This window comes from Liolophura sinensis, unplaced genomic scaffold (assembly GCF_032854445.1).
Source record: "Liolophura sinensis isolate JHLJ2023 unplaced genomic scaffold, CUHK_Ljap_v2 scaffold_14, whole genome shotgun sequence".
In the NCBI taxonomy this organism is placed as follows: Eukaryota; Metazoa; Mollusca; class Polyplacophora; order Chitonida; family Chitonidae; genus Liolophura; species Liolophura sinensis.
This window is the reverse complement of record NW_027017953.1, coordinates 631,249-652,272: the sequence shown is the minus strand read 5'-3', so window position 1 is coordinate 652,272 and position 21,024 is coordinate 631,249. Positions and strand designations below refer to the sequence as shown.

General features: G+C 43.5%; 1 protein-coding gene across 3 annotated transcripts in view; it reads left to right on the top strand.

The window, feature by feature from the left end:
* The window catches only part of LOC135481232 (trifunctional enzyme subunit alpha, mitochondrial-like), a 35,922-nt gene that overhangs the window by 3,095 nt on the left and 11,803 nt on the right, over window positions 1–21,024 (top strand). For 2 of the 3 annotated variants that reach the window (XM_064761060.1, XM_064761061.1), the window contains exons 4-15: window positions 2,451–2,584; window positions 3,393–3,531; window positions 5,757–5,876; window positions 6,905–7,007; window positions 7,739–7,808; window positions 9,184–9,239; window positions 11,725–11,843; window positions 12,663–12,719; window positions 12,926–13,035; window positions 18,579–18,749; window positions 19,281–19,416; window positions 20,002–20,088. In XM_064761060.1, coding sequence (XP_064617130.1) covers window positions 2,451–2,584; window positions 3,393–3,531; window positions 5,757–5,876; window positions 6,905–7,007; window positions 7,739–7,808; window positions 9,184–9,239; window positions 11,725–11,843; window positions 12,663–12,719; window positions 12,926–13,035; window positions 18,579–18,749; window positions 19,281–19,416; window positions 20,002–20,088 — 1,302 coding nt within the window. Of the gene's footprint in view, window positions 1–2,450; window positions 2,585–3,392; window positions 3,532–4,950; window positions 4,985–5,756; window positions 5,877–6,904; window positions 7,008–7,738; window positions 7,809–9,183; window positions 9,240–11,724; window positions 11,844–12,662; window positions 12,720–12,925; window positions 13,036–18,578; window positions 18,750–19,280; window positions 19,417–20,001; window positions 20,089–21,024 lie in introns of those variants that run through there. The other variant, XM_064761062.1, reaches the window with a different exon arrangement.

The window sequence follows — 21,024 nt, the reverse complement described above, 5'->3', positions numbered from 1 at the left end:
ACTGAGGCTTTATGCTAGAGTGAGTTGAGGCTCCAGCTGGCCGGGCTGAGGCTTTATGCTGGAGTGATTTCAGGCTCCAGCTGGCCAGGCTGAGGCTTTATGCTAGAGTGATTTCAGGCTCCACTTGGCCTGGCTGAGGCTTTATACTGGAGTGATTTCAGGCTCCAGCTGGCCAGCCTGAGGCTTTATGCTGGAGTGATTTCAGGCTCCACTTGGCCTGGCTGAGGCTTTATGCTGGAGTGAGTTGAGGCTCCAGCTGGCCTGGCTGAGGCTTTATACTGGAGTGATTTCAGGCTCCAGCAGGCCAGCCTGAGGCTTTATGCTGGAGTGATTTCAGGCTCCACTTGGCCTGGCTGAGGCTTTATGCTGGAGTGAGTTGAGGCTCCAGCTGGCCTGGCTGAGGCTTTATGCTGGAGTGAGTTCAGGATCCAACAGGCCGGGCTGAGGCTTTATGCTGGAGTGAGTTCAGGCTCCAGCTGGCCAGGCTGAGGCTTTATGCTAGAGTGATTTCAGGCTCCAGCTGGCCCGGCTGAGGCTTTATGCTAGAGTGATTTCAGGCTCCAGCTGGCCAGGCTGAGGCTTCATGCTGGAGTGATTTCAGGCTCCAGCTGGCCAGCCTGAGGCTTTATGCTGGAGTGATTTCAGGCTCCACTTGGCCTGGCTGAGGCTTTATGCTGGAGTGAGTTGAGGCTCCAGCTGGCCAGGCTGAGGCTTTATGCTGGAGTGAGTTCAGGATCCAACAGGCCGGGCTGAGGCTTTATGCTGGAGTGAGTTCAGGCTCCAGCTGGACAGGCTGAGGCTTTATGCTAGAGTGATTTCAGGCTCCAGCTGGCCCGGCTGAGGCTTTATGCTGGAGTGAGTTCAGGCTCCAGCTGACCGGGCTGAGGCTTTATGCTGGAGTAAGTTGAGGCTCCAGCTGGCCCGGCTGAGGCTTTATACTGGAGTGATTTCAGGCTCCAGCTGGCCAGGCTGAGGCTTTATGCTAGAGTGATTTCAGGCTCCAGCTGGCCCGGCTGAGGCTTTATGCTGGAGTAAGTTGAGGCTCTAGCTGGCCGGGCTGAGGCTTTATGCTAGAGTGATTTCAGGCTCCAGCTGGCCAGGCTGAGGCTTCATGCTGGAGTGATTTCAGGCTCCAGCTGACCAGCCTGAGGCTTTATGCTGGAGTGATTTCAGGCTCCACTTGGCCTGGCTGAGGCTTTATGCTGGAGTGAGTTGAGGCTCCAGCTGGCCAGGCTGAGGCTTTATGCTGGAGTGAGTTCAGGATCCAACAGGCCGGGCTGAGGCTTTATGCTGGAGTGAGTTCAGGCTCCAGCTGGCCAGGCTGAGGCTTTATGCTAGAGTGATTTCAGGCTTCAGCTGGCCCGGCTGAGGCTTTATGCTGGAGTGAGTTCAGGCTCCAGCTGACCGGGCTGAGGCTTTATGCTGGAGTAAGTTGAGGCTCCAGCTGGCCGGGCTGAGGCTTTATGCTGGACTAAGTTGAGGCTCCAGCTGGCCAGGCTGAGGCTTTATGCTGGAGTGATTTCAGGCTCCAGCTGGCCGGGCTGAGGCTTAATGCTAGAGTGATTTCAGGCTCCAGCTGGCCAGGCTGAGGCTTCATGCTGGAGTGATTTCAGGCTCCAGCTGGCCAGGCTGAGGCTTTATGCTGGAGTGATTTCAGGCTCCACTTGGCCTGGCTGAGGCTTTATGCTGGAGTGAGTTGAGGCTCCAGCTGGCCTGGCTGAGGCTTTATGCTGGAGTGAGTTCAGGATCCAACAGGCCGGGCTGAGGCTTTATGCTGGAGTGAGTTCAGGCTCCAGCTGGCCGGGCTGAGGCTTTATGCTGGAGTAGTTTAGGCTCCAGTTGGCCGGGCTGAGGCTTTATGCTGGAGTGATTTCAGGCTCCAGCTGGCCGGGCTGAGGCTTTATGGTGGAATGATTGTGAATATACATGTCAGCTGGGATGAAATGGCTGCTGTATTCCCTTGCAATGCTCAGAAATTGTGCAAAAGTTTAAGATTTAAAAAAAAATTAAAAACTTCACATATTACCTTGGTAATTATTTCTCTTATACGTGTGACCGGCCCGGATAGCACAGTTGGTAGACCGTCCGCTTCGGGACCGGTAGATCCAGGATCAATCCTTGATCGAGTCACACCTAAGACTTTAAAAGAGGAAGTTGTAACTTCCTCTCTTGGCGTTCAGCATGAAGGGGATAGTGCAATGACTGGTTGACCCGTATCAGTATAATGGCTCGGGCGGGGCGGCTTACTTGCCTTCGGTAAGTCGTCTCAATGAAGCAGCACTAAATAAAAGAGCGGTGGAAATCCGTCCTGCAACAAGGAGGCACATTACACGTACATGCACCCTAATGATTCCTTCGTCATCATATGACTGAAAAATTGTTGAGTACGACGTTAAACCCCAAGCACTCACTCACTCTTATACGTGTGTGTTTGTTGTTTTTAAATATAGGTGAACACCTTATCTCGGGAGGTTAATGCCGAGATGGGAGAAATCCTGGATCAGTTTCTGAAAGATAATAGTGTACGTAGCGCTGTTCTCATCTCTGGAAAGCCTGGCTGCTTTATAGCTGGTGCTGATATAGGGTGAGTTTTCTGTTACGTAGGCATGAAATAGGGTGAGTTTTGTGTTATGTAGGCGTGAAATAGGGTGAGTTTGTGTTAGGGAGGCGTCAAATAGGGTGAGTTGTGTGTTAGGTAGGCCTGATATAGGGTGAGTTGTGTGTTAGGTAGGCATGAAATAGGGTGAGTTGTGTGTTATGTAGGCGTGATATAGGGTGAGTTGTGTGTTATGTAAGGCTGATGTAGGGTGAGTTGTGTGTTAGGTAAGGCTGACTTAGGGTGAATTGTGTGCTACATAGGCCTGATAAAGGGTGAGTTGTGTGTTAGGTAGGCATGAAATAGGGTGAGTTGTGTGTTAGGTAGGCGTGATATAGGGTGAGTTGTGTGTTATGTAAGGCTGATGTAGGGTGAGTTGTGTGTTAGGTAAGGCTGACTTAGGGTGAATTGTGTGTTACGTAGGCCTGATAAAGGGTGAGTTGTGTGTTAGGTAGGCATGAAATAGGGTGAGTTGTGTTTTGGGTAGGCCTGATATAGGGTGAGTTGTGTGTTACATAGGCCTGATATAGGGTGAGTTGTGTGTTACATAGGCCTGATATAGGGTGAGTTGTGTGTTAGGTAAGGCTAATATAGAGTGATTCTCTTTTACTGATGTTACCCTATCAAACATTTCAGGTGAAGATTCGGAGGCTATCACTGGAAATCATGCAGATTACTTGGGACCCTACAGAAGAGCTTTCAAAACAAAAATTGCTCAAGAAAGATTTAAATGTATGAAAAGAATAGCATTTTTTTCTGTTTGTGTCATAAAGTGTTTTGTGTTGGTTGTTGTCAGAATGTTGGAAGCATGTAAGACAGCAGATGAGGTGGAGAGTTTGTCAAGGAATGGACAGGCGATGTTAGCCAGGATGGAGGCGAACCCCAAACCTATCGTGGCTGCTATCATGGGCTCCTGTCTCGGGGGAGGATTTGAGGTAAGCTAGACGGGTGGGCACATGGTGGGATGGTCAAGCCAAACCTGTTGTGGCTGCTATCATGGGCTCCTGTCTCGGAGGATTTGAGGTAAGCTAGACGGGTGGGCACATGGTGGGATGGTTAATCCAAACCTGTTGTGGCTGCTATCATGGGCCCCTGTCTCAGGGGAGGATTTGAGGTAAGCTAGATGGGTGGGCACATGGTGGGACAGTCAACCCAAACCTGTTGTGGCTGCTATCATGGGCTCCTGTCTCAGGGGAGGATTTGAGGTAAGCTAGACGGGTGGACACATGGTGGGACGGTCAACCCAAACCTGTTGTGGCTGCTATCATGGGCTCCTGTCTCAGGGGAGGATTTGAGGTAAGCTAGATGGGTGGGCACATGTTGGGACGGTCAACCCAAACTTGTTGTGGCTGCTATCATGGGCTCCTGTCTCGGGGGAGGATTTGAGGTAAGCTAGACGGGTGGGCACATGGTGGGACGGTTAATCCAAACCTGTTGTGGCTGCTATCATGGGCTCCTGTCTCAGGGGAGGATTTGAGGTAAGCTAGACGGGTGGGCACATGGTGGGATGGTTAATCCAAACCTGTTGTGGCTGCTATCATGGGCCCCTGTCTCGGGGGAGGATTTGAGGTAAGCTAGATGGGTGGGCACATGGTGGGACAGTCAACCCAAACCTGTTGTGGCTGCTATCATGGGCTCCTGTCTCAGGGGAGGATTTGAGGTAAGCTAGACGGGTGGACACATGGTGGGACGGTCAACCCAAACCTGTTGTGGCTGCTATCATGGGCTCCTGTCTCAGGGGAGGATTTGAGGTAAGCTAGATGGGTGGGCACATGTTGGGACGGTCAACCCAAACTTGTTGTGGCTGCTATCATGGGCTCCTGTCTCGGGGGAGGATTTGAGGTAAGCTAGACGGGTGGGCACATGGTGGGACGGTTAATCCAAACCTGTTGTGGCTGCTATCATGGGCTCCTGTCTCAGGGGAGGATTTGAGGTAAGCTAGACGGGTGAGCACATGGTGGGATGGTTAATCCAAACCTGTTGTGGCTGCTATCATGGGCTCCTGTCTCGGAGGAGGATTTGAGGTAAGCTAGACGGGTGGGCACATGGTGGGACGGTCAACCCAAACCTGTTGTGGCTGCTATCATGGGCTCCTGTCTCAGGGGAGGATTTGAGGTAAGCTAGATGGGTGGGCACATGGTGGGACGGTCAACCCAAACCTGTTGTGATTGCTATCATGGGCTCCTGTCTCAGGGTATGATTTGAGGTAAGCTAGACGGGTGGGCACATGGTGGGACGGTCAACCCAAACCTGTTGTGGCTGCTATCATGGGCTCCTGTCTCAGGGGAGGATTTGAGGTAAGCTAGATGGGTGGGCACATGTTGGGACGGTCAACCCAAACTTGTTGTGGCTGCTATCATGGGCTCCTGTCTCGGGGGAGGATTTGAGGTAAGCTAGACGGGTGGGCACATGTTGGGACGGTCAACCCAAACCTGTTGTTGCTGCTATCATGGGCTCCTGTCTCAGGGGAGGATTTGAGGTAAGCTAGATGGGTGGGCACATGGTGGGATGGTTAATCCAAACCTGTTGTGGCTGCTATCATGGGCTCCTGTATGGGGAGATTATGGGGAAAGGGATTTGAGATAAGCTGGATGGTAGGGGTGAGTGAAAACACAGGGGTGGGGGTGGGGCTGGCTTGTGGGGGGGGGGAGTTGTGGTTGGTCACCCCAAAGCTGTTGTTGCTGCTGTGATGGGCTCCTGTCTGGGGTGAGGTTTTGAGGTAAGACAGGTGATGGTGAGCGGAGACAGGCAGGGAGGGCTGTTTATACTGTCCTGCATGGGTAAAGGTTGAGGACAGATGATTTAATACCTGAAACGTGAACGATTAATGCACCTTATAGGTACTCGTGAAGAAATCTAGTGAAACAGAAATAGCAAAAGGAGTTACTCAGGAGTTACATTGTAGTTAATTAAGTTTTAAGCATTAATTGGGAAGTGGGGAAAAACGGTTACAAAACTTTTGAGACATCAAAGTATTAGGTGTTCTGAATCTGGGCTGGAAATCAAAAAGGTCCTCATGCTGTCATCCTCTGTATGCACCGACTACAGATGATTAAACAGTTTTGTTTCACCTCAGCAAGGCAAACAAGGGACATTGACATACCACCGAGTGAGGAAGTCCCTGAGCAGTCCGCTTGACCTCTTACCTTTGTGTTCACAGGTTGCCTTGGGGTGTCATTACAGAATAGCTGTCAAGACCAAGAGTACAGGGATGGGCTTCCCGGAGGTGATGTTAGGTTTACTGCCCGGAGCTGGCGGCACCCAGAGAACGCCCAAACTGGTGGGTACCTGCTGTTAGCTGAGGGTAAACATGGCTGGGGCGCTACCTGGCTCACTCGGCTAAAGCGTTGATCCCACTGTAGGCCATTAGCCATAAACAAAATAAGTCAGACTCACCCAGCTAAGGTGGTGTTCTCGCTGTAGGCCATTGGCCATATATAAAATAAGTCACGGACTCACCCAGCTAAGGCAGTGTTCTCAATGTAGGCCATTGGCCAAATACAAAATAAGTCACAGACTCACCCAGCTAAGGTAGTGTTATCACTGTAGGCCATTGGCCATATACAAAATAAGCCACAGACTCACCCAGCTAAGCCAGCATTATCACTGTAGGCCATTGGCCATATATAAAATAAATCACAGACTCACCCAGCTAGGGCACCCTATTCCTTGGTTTAAACCAAAAGACTTTCAGTAATTCTTTGATCAAAATTTGTTTGTTGCACTAACAATAAAACTTTTTGCACACAGTATTTCTAGATCCCCAAGTCTCACTCTGTATAAGGCCTTGGTGACAATAAGAGATCCAGTCACTCAGGTGGCTATTTGTGTAGTCTAGCACTCTCACTCTGTGTTGGGCCTTGGTGACAATAAGAGGTCAAATCACTCAGGTGGCTATTTGTGTAGTCTAACACTCTCACTGTGTGTTGGGCCGTGGTGACAATAAGAGCTCCAATCACTCAGGTGGCTATTTGTGTAGTCTAACACTCTCACTGTGTGTTGGGCCTTGGTGACAATAAGAGGTCAAATCACTCAGGTGGCTATTTGTGTAGTCTAACACTCTCACTCTGTGTTGGGCGGTGGTGACAATAAGAGCTCCAATCACTCAGGTGCCTGTTTGCATAGTCCAGCATTCGCTGAATGCCCCTCTTCTTGCACTAATATGGTGTACATTACTTCACAAAGCTCTGTGGTTTACACCAGACATGCTGGTGTCTCCATCCATAAAACCGATAAAATAATTCCTGAGCAAAACAACCTGTTAAACAGTCAAATGAATGAAACTGTGTACTTTTCTGCCCCCCACAGACTGCCCTACCCACAGCCCTGGATTTATTGCTGACCGGGAGAACGATTAAAGCTGACAGAGCCAAGAGGCTAGGACTGGTCGACCAACTGATAGATCCTATTGGTACACGCACACCTTACTTGTACAGTTGTTCATGCTCAAAACAGACTCCTAAAATATGTATTTCATATCCCTGAGAGTTTCCCCTATTCCTTAGTCATGTGATATGTGCTCAGGCAACATATTCTAGATAAGCCTGGCATATCAGACACTCGGCCTGCTGTCAGCACTAGCCATCACTGGCTCATGCAAGAGTTGTGCCATTTTAAATCTTATGCTTTCATAAACTATTTGTAAAATATGGTGCTTTGATTCATAAACAGATTTTAGTGATCAGTGTATTAGACTCCTTCTGTTGACATTCTTCTTTATTCTTCCATATTTTAATTTTTATAAAATTACACAGAATATAAACTTTAGTACTTGCATATTGCCTGAAAAGCTATTTAAAATAAATGAATGCATGCAACTGCTTCCAGTGAATATGGTGAGTTATAAGATGCTACGGAAGCACTCAACAAACAGGTTATGTATTTTATTCGGAGTAGGATTTTAAACTGTCACTGCTTAAGCTGGCTTCCTCTCCTGCTGTACGTGGGGAGGGTCTGTCGGCGACCTGCCGATAGTCGTGGGTTTTCTCTGGGCTCTGCCCAGTTTCCTTCCACCATAATGCTGGCCGCCGTTGTATAAGTGAAATATTCTTGAGTACGGGGTAAAACACCAGTTGAATAGATAAAGTCTTACTGTAAATGAAGTTTAACCATTGTTTTTGTATTTTTTTTTTTTTCCTGAAGGACCTGGTATTAAAACTAGCGAAGAAAGAACCCTGGAATATTTGGAAGAAGTTGCCATTCAGACTGCAAGGTAGGCAGTGGATTGAGGTAGGCAGTGGATTGAGGTAGAATGCATGGTGTGGTTTAATGGATCAAACTTATAAGGCCTTTAGTTGCTGAGTGCAGACCAGTACTCCTCAAACAGCTACTTAAACCATCTGCGATTTATATGTACAGAAACTCTTTGTACACCTGGTGAGGTGTCAATTCATGTAGTGCGTGTGTGGGTGAGCTGTCATCTTACCTTTTGTTTTTGACGCAGACAGTGAAACAAAAAAAAAAATTTTGAGCCGGCAACCTCTGAATGGGTAGCCTATTATTTACATCTCTTTGTAAACATGCTACAGTATTATCAAGCCTGTTATAGGGGTCTTGTATATGAGACTGAGCTGTTACACTAATATAGGAAGGACAGAAGTGTCACATCGTCATGGTGGTGAACTGAGGAGGACATCCTGTGGAATTGTGTTCACTAATGAATCTTAGGCACTATGTTGAACATTAATGAGATTAACTCATTTGCTCCTGGGAGCGGCTTAAGCCGCAGCATAGCCATACCCCTTGGTCCTCGCGAGCGGCTCAAGCGCACATTTGACAGCACCTCATTTCCTCGCGAGTGGCTAAAAATACTGTCTCCTACTGGTCTATTTTTGCATGGAAATTGTGATTTTTACGGAGCTAAACCAATCAAATACTGCTTTATTAGACCCTATGGAAGCCACACGAGCAGTGTTCGTAGATTTTCATCGGTTGCAAGCAATAAAAAGGCGCGAAAAATGTGGAGAAGATTCGACAAGTTTCTTTGAGGCTTTGCCAAAATGGCGCACTCGAGTACAGACGACGATTTCGAGGGCTTCATGAATAAAGACATTTGAAAGGATTTCGATTCGGATATTTCAGTTTCAGATTTTAGCAGCGACATAGAAGAGTCTTCTGGACAAAGAGGAATTAACTTTAGGTCAACTATGCTTCAGAATTAACAAGAGACACGGACCTGAACAGTTGGAAACTGTACCAGTAACAACAACAGCGTGAACTACGGAAATGCAATTTTACTCAAATCGAGAGATACATTGTTCTAATAAAGTGGTTAATTTTATGCTTACATGCTTCACAAAGCAAAAATACAAACTGCCACCGAATATCTGATGGTGGAACTATCCAAAAATCATAAAACAAAAACTTTTTTTTTTTAGTGCAAAATTGTATTTTTGCTGTGGCCTGCTGAGGACCAAGCGGTGATCAGGGTTGCAGCAGCGAGGGCTGTATGACGTTGTGGTAGCAATTGAGTTAAATTGAGAAGCTTTGGTACTTTATTATTTGTGTTTAGAATATGGTGAGTTATAAGATGCTACGGAAGCACTCAACAAACAGGTTATGTATTTTATTCAAATTTTTCTTTGCAGAGGACTCGCTGATGGAACCGTGAAGAAAGCACCCCGTACAAAAGGTTTACAAGACAGTAAGTTGTGGGGGATGTTTGTGTCTACATTGTCAGCTGATTGGTTGCTTTACAAGATGTGTACCGATGTGCCTGTGATAATGTTAGCTGACCCCTATGAACTACAAATAGAGAGTTTCTCTCTGTACTACAGCTGATTTGTAAGGCTGATTTATCTCATTATTCTTGTGGAATATTCCCTCTCTGTGCTACAGCTGGTTTGTGAGGCAGATTTATCTCATTGTTCTGTGGAATATTCTCCCTATGTGCTACAGCTGGTTTGTAAGGCTGATTTATCTCATTGTTCTGTGGAATATTCTCCCTATGTGCTACAACTGGTTTGTAAGGCTGATTTATCTCATTATTCTTGTTGAATATTCTCCCTATGTGCTACAGCTGGTTTGTAAGGCTGATTTATCTCATTATTCTTGTAGAATATTCCCTCTCTATACTATAGCTGGTTTGTAAGGCTGATTTATCTCATTATTCTTGTGGAATATTCCCTCTCTATAGTATAGCTGGTTTGTAAGGCTGATTTATCTCATTATTCTTGTGGAATATTCTCCCTATGTGCTACAGCTGGTTTGTAAGGATGATTTATCTCATTATTCTTGTTGAATATTCCCTCTCTATACTATAGCTGGTTTGTAAGGCTGATTTATCTCATTATTCTTGTGGAATATTCCCTCTCTATAGTATAGCTGGTTTGTAAGGCTGATTTATCTCATTATTCTTGTGGAATATTCTCCCTATGTGCTACAGCTGGTTTGTAAGGATGATTTATCTCATTATTCTTGTTGAATATTCCCTCTCTGTACTACAGCTGGTTTGTAAGTCTGATTTATCTCATTATTCTTGTGGAATATTCTCCCTATGTGCTACAGGCTGGTTTTGTAAGGCTGATTTATCTCATTATTCTTGTGGAATATTCTCCCTATGTGCTACAGCTGGTTTGTAAGGCTGATTTATCTCATTATTCTTGTAGAATATTCCCTCTCTATACTATAGCTGGTTTGTAAGGCTGATTTTCTCATTATTCTTGTGGAATATTCCCTCTCTATAGTATAGCTGGTTTGTAAGGCTGATTTATCTCATTATTCTTGTGGAATATTCCCCCTATGTGCTACAGCTGGTTTGTAAGGATGATTTATCTCATTATTCTTGTTGAATATTCCCTCTCTGTACTACAGCTGGTTTGGTAAGTCTGATTTATCTCATTATTCTTGTGGAATATTCTCCCTATGTGCTACAGGTGGTTTGTAATGCTGATTTATCTCATTATTCTTGTGGAATATTCTCCCTATGTGCTACAGCTGGTTTGTAAGGCTGATTTATCTCATTGTTCTGTGGGAATATTCTCCCTATGTGCTACAGCTGGTTTGTAAGGCTGATTTATCTCATTATTCTTGTTGAATATTCTCCCTATGTGCTACAGCGGGTTTGTAAGGCTGATTTATCTCATTATTCTTGTGGAATATTCCCTCTCTATACTATAGCTGGTTTGTAAGGCTGATTTATCTCATTATTCTTGTGGAATATTCCCTCTCTATAGTATAGCTGGTTTGTAAGGCTGATTTATCTCATTATTCTTGTGGAATATTCTCCCTATGTGCTACAGGCTGGTTTGTAAGGATGATTTTATCTCATTATTCTTGTTGAATATTCCCTCTCTGTACTACGCTGGTTTGTAAGTCTGATTTATCTCATTATTCTTGTGGAATATTCTCCCTATGTGCTACAGCTGGTTTGTAAGGCTGATTTATCTCATTATTCTTGTGGAATATTCTCCCTATGTGCTACAGCTGGTTTGTAAGGCTGATTTATCTCATTGTTCTGTGGAATATTCTCCCTATGTGCTACAGCTGGTTTGTAAGGCTGATTTATCTCATTATTCTTGTTGAATATTCTCCCTATGTGCTACAGCTGGTTTGTAAGGCTGATTTATCTCATTATTCTTGTGGAATATTCCCCTCCCTATGTGCTACAGCTGGTTTTGTAAGGCTGATTTATCTCCTTGTTCTTGTGGATGTTCTCCCTAAGTGCTACAGCGGGTTTGTAAGGCTGATTTATCTCATTATTCTTGTGGAATATTCTCCCCTGTGTACTAATTCTGATTTGTAAGGCTGATTTATCTCATTATTCTTGTGGAATATTCTCCTATGTGCTACAGCTGGTTTATGAGGTAGATTTCTCATTCTTATGGAAACATTCTTATTGGAATAGATTTACCTGACATTTTATTTGAGGGCAGAACTGTAATAATTGTAAAGTCTTCTCTTGATCATAATTTGTTGTATTGTTCAATAGATCAGTTCAACATCAATTTAATTAAAATCCTGTTATGTTAAATATATTTGCCTTAAATCTGCTCCAAACACAGGTAGGGTGAGTCTTTATCTAACTTTATACACCTTCACTCCTCAGGAAGGACATTTTTTTAAGAAAACCCGCCCCATGCATATAAATCCCTGACAGGTATTACATTGGATTGTATATTACCTTACAGAGATCATGGACTTTATTCTGCAGTACCCTGCTGGGAAGAACTACGTGTTTGGGAAGGCTCGTCAGACGGTGATGAAGCAGTCGGGAGGACTGTACCCAGCTCCACTCAAAATCCTTGATGTAAGCTCTACAGTCTTTGTGACGCAACATGGCTACTGTTGAAAACCTCTGTCTTATTTGCTATACCCGACATATATGTCCACCACGATGTGGGTGTGGAACTGTTGGAGTTCTTTCCCCTTGTAATGGGTATAGGAAGGTTCATTCCTGAGTAGGTTCTCGTCTGTGATTTCAGAATCGCCTTTTTTAGTCCATCCTGTATTGGTGCTCATCTAATTCCAAATGGTGGTCATTTGCTTCTTGGTCCTGTCTGATGCCAGCAAGCCTGTACAGAGGCCGGCTCAGATGTCCTGTCTGATGTCAGCAAGCCTGTACAGAGACTGGCTCAGATGTCCTGTCTGATGTCAGCAAGCCTGTACGGAGACTGGCTCAGATGTCATGTCTGATGTCAGCAAGCCTGTACAGAGACTGGCTCGTACATCCTGTCTGAGGTCAGCAGGCCTGTAGAGAGGCTGGCTCAGATGTCCTGTCTGAGGTCAGCAGGCCTGTAGAGAGACTGGTTCAGATGTCCTGTCTTTACAGAGGCTGGCTCGAATGTTCTGTCTGATGTCAGCAAGACGGTACGGAGGCTGGCTTGGATGTCCTGTCTGATGTCAGCAGGTCTGTACAGAGACTGGCTCACATGTCCTTTCTGGTGTCAGCAAGCATGTACAGAGACTGGCTTGGATGTTCTGCTCACTGACACTCGCCGCGGTGGTCTCCAGATACGGGATACAGTCTGCCAGTGGCTTGGTTTGGCCTTACTGTATGCCTTGTTATTTCCTTACTTTATGCCTTATTTCCTTACTTTATGCCTTATTTCCTTACTTTATGCCCTAGGTTGTGAGGACGGGTCTTGAGAAAGGAGAGAAGGCTGGTTATGAGGCTGAAGCAGCGGTAAGACAAATTGCTCATATATATTCCAACATTCAAATCGCCCTAGAGTAGGGATGTGAGGAAGATTTTGTCAAAGGTAAATGCTAAGTATGCATGTTGATTGTTGTAGTATAGAGATAGGGATGTAAGTATTGTTATTACCTCATCACAAACCATTGTCTTGTAGTGCTAATGACTGGCCAATCACAACTTTCCTTTCATTCTAGGGATTTGGTCAATTGGCAATGACCAGTGAGTCCAAGGCTCTGATTGGTCTATACCATGGGCAAACACACTGCAAGAAGAACCGGTTTGGAACACCACAGAAGGAAGTCAAGTAAGAGAACCTTGTGTTTACATCAGGTGATAGGCTAAAACTATGATGACTGCTTAATATGGACTGTGCACATATATCTGGTCACTTGTTGAGGGTGTTGTCTAGGCAGCCATTGTACATGGAAGAGAGCCTTGTGTTTACATCTGGTGATAGGCTAAAACTATGATGACTGCTTAATATGGACTGTGCACATATATCTGGTCACTTGTTGAAGGTGTTGTCTAGGCAGCCATTGTACATGTAAGAGAGCCTTGTGTTTACATCTGGTGATAGGCTAAAACCATGATGACTGCTTAATACGGACTGTCCACAGATATCTGGTCACTTGTTGAGGGTGTTGTCTAGGCAGCCATTGTACATGTAAGAGAGCCTTGTGTTTACATCTGGTGATAGGCTAAAACTATGATGACTGCTTAATACAAACTGTTCACAGATATCTAGTTACTTGTTGAGGGTGTTGTGTAGGCAGCCATTGTACATGTAAGAGAGCCTTGTGTTTACATCTGATGATAGGCTAAAACTATGACGACTGCTTAATACAAACTGTTCACAGATATCTGGTTACTTGTTGAGGGTGTTGTGTAGGCAGCCATTGTACATGTAAGAGAGCCTTGTGTTTACATCTGATGATAGGCTAAAACTATGACGACTGCTTAATACAAACTGTTCACAGATATCTGGTTACTTGTTGAGGGTGTTGTGTAGGCAGCCATTGTACATGTAAGAGAGCCTTGTGTTTACATCTGGTGATAGGCTAAAACCATGATGACTACTTAATACGGACTGTCCACAGATATCTGGTCACTTGTTGACGGTGTTGTCTAGGCAGCCATTGTACATGTAAGAGAGCCTTGTGTTTACATCTGATGATAGGCTAAAACTATGACGACTGCTTAATACAAACTGTTCACAGATATCTGGTTACTTGTTGAGGGTGTTGTCTAGGCAGCCATTGTACATGTAAGAGAGCCTTGTGTTTACATCTGGTGATAGGCTAAAACTATGACGACTGCTTAATACAAACTGTTCACAGATATCTGGTCACTTGTTGAGGGTGTTGTGTAGGCAGCCATTGTACATGTAAGAGAGCCTTGTGTTTACATCTGGTGATAGGCTAAAACTATGATGACTGCTTAATACGGACTGTGCTCATATATCTGGTCACTTGATGAAGGTGTTGTCTAGGCAGCCATTGTACATGTAAGAGAGCCTTGTGTTTACATCTGGTGATAGGCTAAAATTATGACGACTGCTTAATACAAACTGTGCACAGATATCTGGTTACTTGTTGAGGGTGTTGTCTAGGCAGCCATTGTACATGTAAGAGAGCCTTGTGTTTACATCTGGTGATAGGCTAAAACTATGACGACTGCTTAATACAAACTGTTCACAGATATCTGGTCACTTGTTGAGGGTGTTGTGTAGGCAGCCATTGTACATGTAAGAGAGCCTTGTGTTTACATCTGGTGATAGGCTAAAACTATGATGACTGCTTAATACAAACTGTCCACAGATATCTGGTTACTTGTTGAGGGTGTTGTGTAGGCAGCCATTGTACATGTAAGAGAGCCTTGTGTTTACATCTGGTGATAGGCTAAAACTATGACGACTGCTTAATACAAACTGTTCACAGATATCTGGTTACTTGTTGAGGGTGTTGTCTAGGCAGCCATTGTACATGTAAGAGAGCCTTGTGTTTACATCTGGTGATAGGCTAAAACTATGACGACTGCTTAATACAAACTGTTCACAGATATCTAGTTACTTGTTGAGGGTGTTGTCTAGGCAGCCATTGTACATGTAAGAGAGCCTTGTGTTTACATCTGGTGATAGGCTAAAACTATGATGACTGCTTAATACAAACTGTTCACAGATATCTAGTTACTTGTTGAGGGTGTTGTGTAGGCAGCCATTGTACATGTAAGAGAGCCTTGTGTTTACATCTGGTGATAGGCTAAAACTATGATGACTGCTTAATACAAACTGTTCACAGATATCTAGTTACTTGTTGAGGGTGTTGTGTAGGCAGCCATTGTACATGTAAGAGAGCCTTGTGTTTACATCTGGTGATAGGCTAAAACTATGATGACTGCTTAATACAAACTGTTCACAGATATCTGGTTACTTGTTGAGGGTGTTGTGTAGGCAACCATTGTACATGTAAGAGAGCCTTGTGTTTACATCTGATGATAGGCTAAAACTATGATGACTGCTTAATACAAACTGTTCACAGATATCTAGTTACTTGTTGAAGGTGTTGTGTAGGCAGCCATTGTACATGTAAGAGAGCCTTGTGTTTACATCTGGTGATAGGTTAAAACTATGACAACTGCTTAATATGGACTGTGCACATATATCTGGTCACTTGTTGAAGGTGTTGTGTAGGCAGCCATTGTACATGTAAGAGAGCCTTGTGTTTACATCTGATGATAGGCTAAAACTATGACGACTGCTTAATATAAACTGTTCACAGATATCTGGTCACTTGTTGAAGGTGTTGTCTAGGCAGCCATTGTACATGTAAGAGAGCCTTGTGTTTACATCTGGTGATAGGCTAAACTATAATGACTCCTTAATACGGGCTGTGCACATATATCTGGTTACTTTTTGAGGGTGTTGTCTAGGCAGCCGTTGTACATGTAAGAGAGCCTTGTGTTTACATCTGATGATAGGCTAAAACTGTGATGACTGTGTAATACGGACTGTGCACATATATCTGGTTACTTGTTGAAGGTGTTGTCTAGGCAGCCATTGTACATGTAAGAGAGCCTTGTGTTTACAGCTGGTGATAGGTTAAAACTATGACAACTGCTTAATATGGACTGTGCACATATATCTGGTCACTTGTTGAAGGTGTTGTGTAGGCAACTATTGTACATGTAAGAGAGCCTTGTGTTTACATCTGGTGATAGGCTTAAACTATGATGACTCCTTAATACAAACTGTTCACAGATATCTGGTTACTTGTTGAGGGTGTTGTGTAGGCAGCCATTGTACATGTAAGAGAGCCTTGTGTTTACATCTGGTGATATGCTAAAACTATGATGACTGCTTAATACAAACTGTCCACAGATATCTGGTCACTTGTTGAGGGTGTTGTCTAGGCAGCCATTGTACATGTAAGAGAGCCTTGTGTTTACATCTGGTGATAGGCTAAAACTATGATGACTGCTTAATACAAACTGTTCACAGATATCTGGTTACTTGTTGAGGGTGTTGTGTAGGCAGCCATTGTACATGTAAGAGAGCCTTGTGTTTACATCTGATGATAGGCTAAAACTATGACGACTGCTTAATACAAACTGTTCACAGATATCTGGTCACTTGTTGAGGGTGTTGTGTAAGCAGCCATTGTACATGTAAGAGAGCCTTGTGTTTACATCTGGTGATAGGCTAAAACTATGATGACTGCTTAATACAAACTGTTCACAGATATCTAGTTACTTGTTGAGGGTGTTGTGTAGGCAGCCATTGTACATGTAAGAGAGCCTTGTGTTTACATCTGGTGATAGGCTAAAACTATGATGACTGCTTAATACAAACTGTTCACAGATATCTAGTTACTTGTTGAGGGTGTTGTGTAGGCAGCCATTGTACATGTAAGAGAGCCTTGTGTTTACATCTGGTGATAGGCTAAAACTATGATGACTGCTTAATACAAACTGTTCACAGATATCTGGTTACTTGTTGAGGGTGTTGTGTAGGCAACCATTGTACATGTAAGAGAGCCTTGTGTTTACATCTGATGATAGGCTAAAACTATGATGACTGCTTAATACAAACTGTTCACAGATATCTAGTTACTTGTTGAAGGTGTTGTGTAGGCAGCCATTGTACATGTAAGAGAGCCTTGTGTTTACATCTGGTGATAGGTTAAAACTATGACAACTGCTTAATATGGACTGTGCACATATATCTGGTCACTTGTTGAAGGTGTTGTGTAGGCAGCCATTGTACATGTAAGAGAGCCTTGTGTTTACATCTGATGATAGGCTAAAACTATGACGACTGCTTAATATAAACTGTTCACAGATATCTGGTCACTTGTTGAAGGTGTTGTCTAGGCAGCCATTGTACATGTAAGAGAGCCTTGTGTTTACATCTGGTGATAGGCTAAACTATAATGACTCCTTAATACGGGCTGTGCACATATATCTGGTTACTTTTTGAGGGTGTTGTCTAGGCAGCCGTTGTACATGTAAGAGAGCCTTGTGTTTACATCTGATGATAGGCTAAAACTGTGATGACTGTGTAATACGGACTGTGCACATATATCTGGTTACTTGTTGAAGGTGTTGTCTAGGCAGCCATTGTACATGTAAGAGAGCCTTGTGTTTACAGCTGGTGATAGGTTAAAACTATGACAACTGCTTAATATGGACTGTGCACATATATCTGGTCACTTGTTGAAGGTGTTGTGTAGGCAACTATTGTACATGTAAGAGAGCCTTGTGTTTACATCTGGTGATAGGCTTAAACTATGATGACTCCTTAATACAAACTGTTCACAGATATCTGGTTACTTGTTGAGGGTGTTGTCTAGGCAGCCATTGTACATGTAAGAGAGCCTTGTGTTTACATCTGGTGATATGCTAAAACTATGATGACTGCTTAATACAAACTGTCCACAGATATCTGGTCACTTGTTGAGGGTGTTGTCTAGGCAGCCATTGTACATGTAAGAGAGCCTTGTGTTTACATCTGGTGATAGGCTAAAACTATGATGACTGCTTAATACAAACTGTTCACAGATATCTGGTTACTTGTTGAGGGTGTTGTGTAGGCAGCCATTGTACATGTAAGAGAGCCTTGTGTTTACATCTGATGATAGGCTAAAACTATGACGACTGCTTAATACAAACTGTTCACAGATATCTGGTCACTTGTTGAGGGTGTTGTGTAAGCAGCCATTGTACATGTAAGAGAGCCTTGTGTTTACATCTGGTGATAGGCTAAACTATAATGACTCCTTAATACGGGCTGTGCACATATATCTGGTTACTTGTTGAGGGTGTTGTCTAGGCAGCCATTGTACATGTAAGAGAGCCTTGTGTTTACATCTGATGATAGGCTAAAACTGTGATGACTGCGTGATACGGACTGTGCACATATATCTGGTTACTTGTTGAGGGTGTTGTCTAGGTAGCCATTGTACATGTAAGAGAGCCTTGTATTTACATCTGATGATAGGCTGAAACTGTGATGACTGCGTAATACAAACTGTGCACAGATATCTGGTTACTTGTTGAGGGTGTTGTGTAGGCAGCCATTGTACATGTAAGAGAGCCTTGTGTTTACATCTGGTGATAGGCTAAAACTATGATGACTGCTTAATACGGACTGTCCACAGATATCTGGTTACTTGTTGAGGTCTAGGCAGATATTGTACATATAAGAGAGCCTTGTGTTTACATGTTAGAGAAACTTCCCAACACTCTAACCTCCCAACAAGTAACTGCACTGGCTGGTGAGCTTGACATGTGCTGTGTTAGTAAAGTATTGAGTGTCACACCCACCCACACCCTGTAGTATTGCCTCTGCAGGACGCTGGCCGTGTTAGGGGCAGGGCTGATGGGTGCTGGCATCGTTCAAGTGAGCATTGACAAGGGCTACCAGGTGTTGATGAAGGACATGTCTGTACAGGGGCTGGCCAGAGGAGAAGATCAGGTGGTCAAGGGGATGACAACAGCTGTCAAGAAGAAGAAGATAACTAGGTAAGGTCATTCAGTTGGAAAGGAGCTGGGGAAAAGTTTATGTCCATGTCAAGGGGGCTGTGAACGACAGTTTGTAATCTGATGGTTTCCATAAAACTTATGTTTTCTATGATTTGAGAATATGGACAAAGCATTAGAAAGTGCCTTTAATTTTACTTAAAATTCAACTAAATGCAATTCTTACAGCCTCTCCTCAAGCTGCTACATGGAGTGGAGAGGCTCTCTAAATTCTGATGGTTGTGCTATGTGCTCTACAAATTGTCCTGTTAGTTTACCCACAGTAAATGTGTCAACTGAATATTGGCCAACATTCAAGAGTTGAGATTTATAGTTCATACTTTGTTCCGTTTTCATGTTTGTGTGTGTATGTGTACAGGATACTATGTTTTCATGTTTGGGTGTTTGTACAGGATACTACATTTTCATGTTTGTACGTTTGTACAGGATACTACATTTTCTTTCACTTATATTTGTGTGTTTGTTGTTGTGCTTTCTTCAGTTATATTTGTGTTTGTTGTTGTGCTTCATCAGTTTTGAGAAAGACAAGATCCTGGCCAATATGGACCCCACCCTGACCTATGACAACTTCAACCAGGTGGACATGGTGATAGAGGCGGTGTTTGAAGATCTGACCATCAAACATAAAGTGATCGAGGAGGTGGAGAAGGTAGGGTCAGGGCTGCAGACAGTATTAGTCCTCACATTACTGCCAACATGCAGGCCACCTGATTTGTTTGTAAACAGAACATATAGTCACAGAGTTGTCACCATTATAGTGTGAGCTCATCTAGAGTTGGAATCTGCTATTAAGGCCACCTGATTTGTTTGTAAACAGAACATATAGTCATAGAGTTGTCACCATTATAGTGTGAGCTCATCTAGGGTTGGAATCTGCTATTAAGGCCACCTGATTTGTTTGTAAACAGAACATATAGTCATAGAGTTGTCACCATTATAGTGTGAGCTCATCTAGAGGTGGAATCTGCTATTAAGGCCACCTGATTTGTTTGTAAACAGAACATATAGCCATGGAGTCTTTATCATTATACTGGGGGGCTTTTACTTCTAAAATGATGAGCTAAGATAAATTATTTATGCGATTATTTGAGGCATGGAAAACCTTAATATCTTTTTCTAAATTTTATTATGGCTTATGAAAAAAAGGTTATGAAAGCATGATATTTCTTGGGATGCACTCATCACTGTGTTCATCAAGCTCCATGTATTGATGATTTATTCTGTTCTTCCCCAGCACATCCCAGAACATTGTATCTTTGCCTCAAACACGTCCGCCCTACCCATTACACAGATAGCCAAGGCCAGCAAGCGACCAGAGAAGGTAAATAACACTTACACAAATACATGTCAACTTTCCATCTGTTAACCACTGATTTAAACTTGACACAATGAGCTCTTTTGTTTACCAGTGTGTTATAGGTGACCACTGATTTAAACTTGACACAATGAGCTCTTTATGTTTACCAGTGTGATATAGGTGACCACTGATTTAAACTTGACACAATGAGCTCTTTATGTTTACCAGTGTGATATATGTGACCACTGATTTAAACTTGACACAATGAGCTCTTTATGTTGACCAGTGTGATATAGGTGACCACTGATTTAAACTTGACACAATCAGCTCTTTATGTTTACCAGTGTGATATAGGTGACCACTGATTTAAACTTGACACAGTGAGCTCTTTTGTTTACCAGTATGATATAGGTGACCACTGATTTAAACTTGACACAGTGAGCTCTTTGTTTGCCAGTATGATGTAGGTAACCACGGATTTAAACTTGACACAATGAGCTCTTTTGTTTACCAGTGTGATATAGGTGACCACTGATTTAAACTTGACACAATGAGCTCTTTTGTTTACCAGTGTGATATAGGTGACCACTGATTTAAACTTGACACAATGAGCTCTTTTGTTTACCAGTGTGATATAGGTGACCACTGATTTAAACTGTACACAAGCTCTTTATGTTTACCAGTATAATGTAGGTGACCACTGATTTAAACTTGACACAATGAGCTCTTTTGTTTACCAGTGTGATATAGGTGACCACTGATTCAAACTTGACACAATGAGCTCTTTATATTTACCAGTATGATATATGTGACCACTGATTTAAACTTGACACAATGAGCTCTTTTGTTTACCAGTATGATGTAGGTGCTGTATATAAATGTACATTTAATTGTTGTGGCTAGCCCCATTTCTTTGTCACAACTATTGCAGATTTCCAAATCTCTTTTTATTATTTGTAT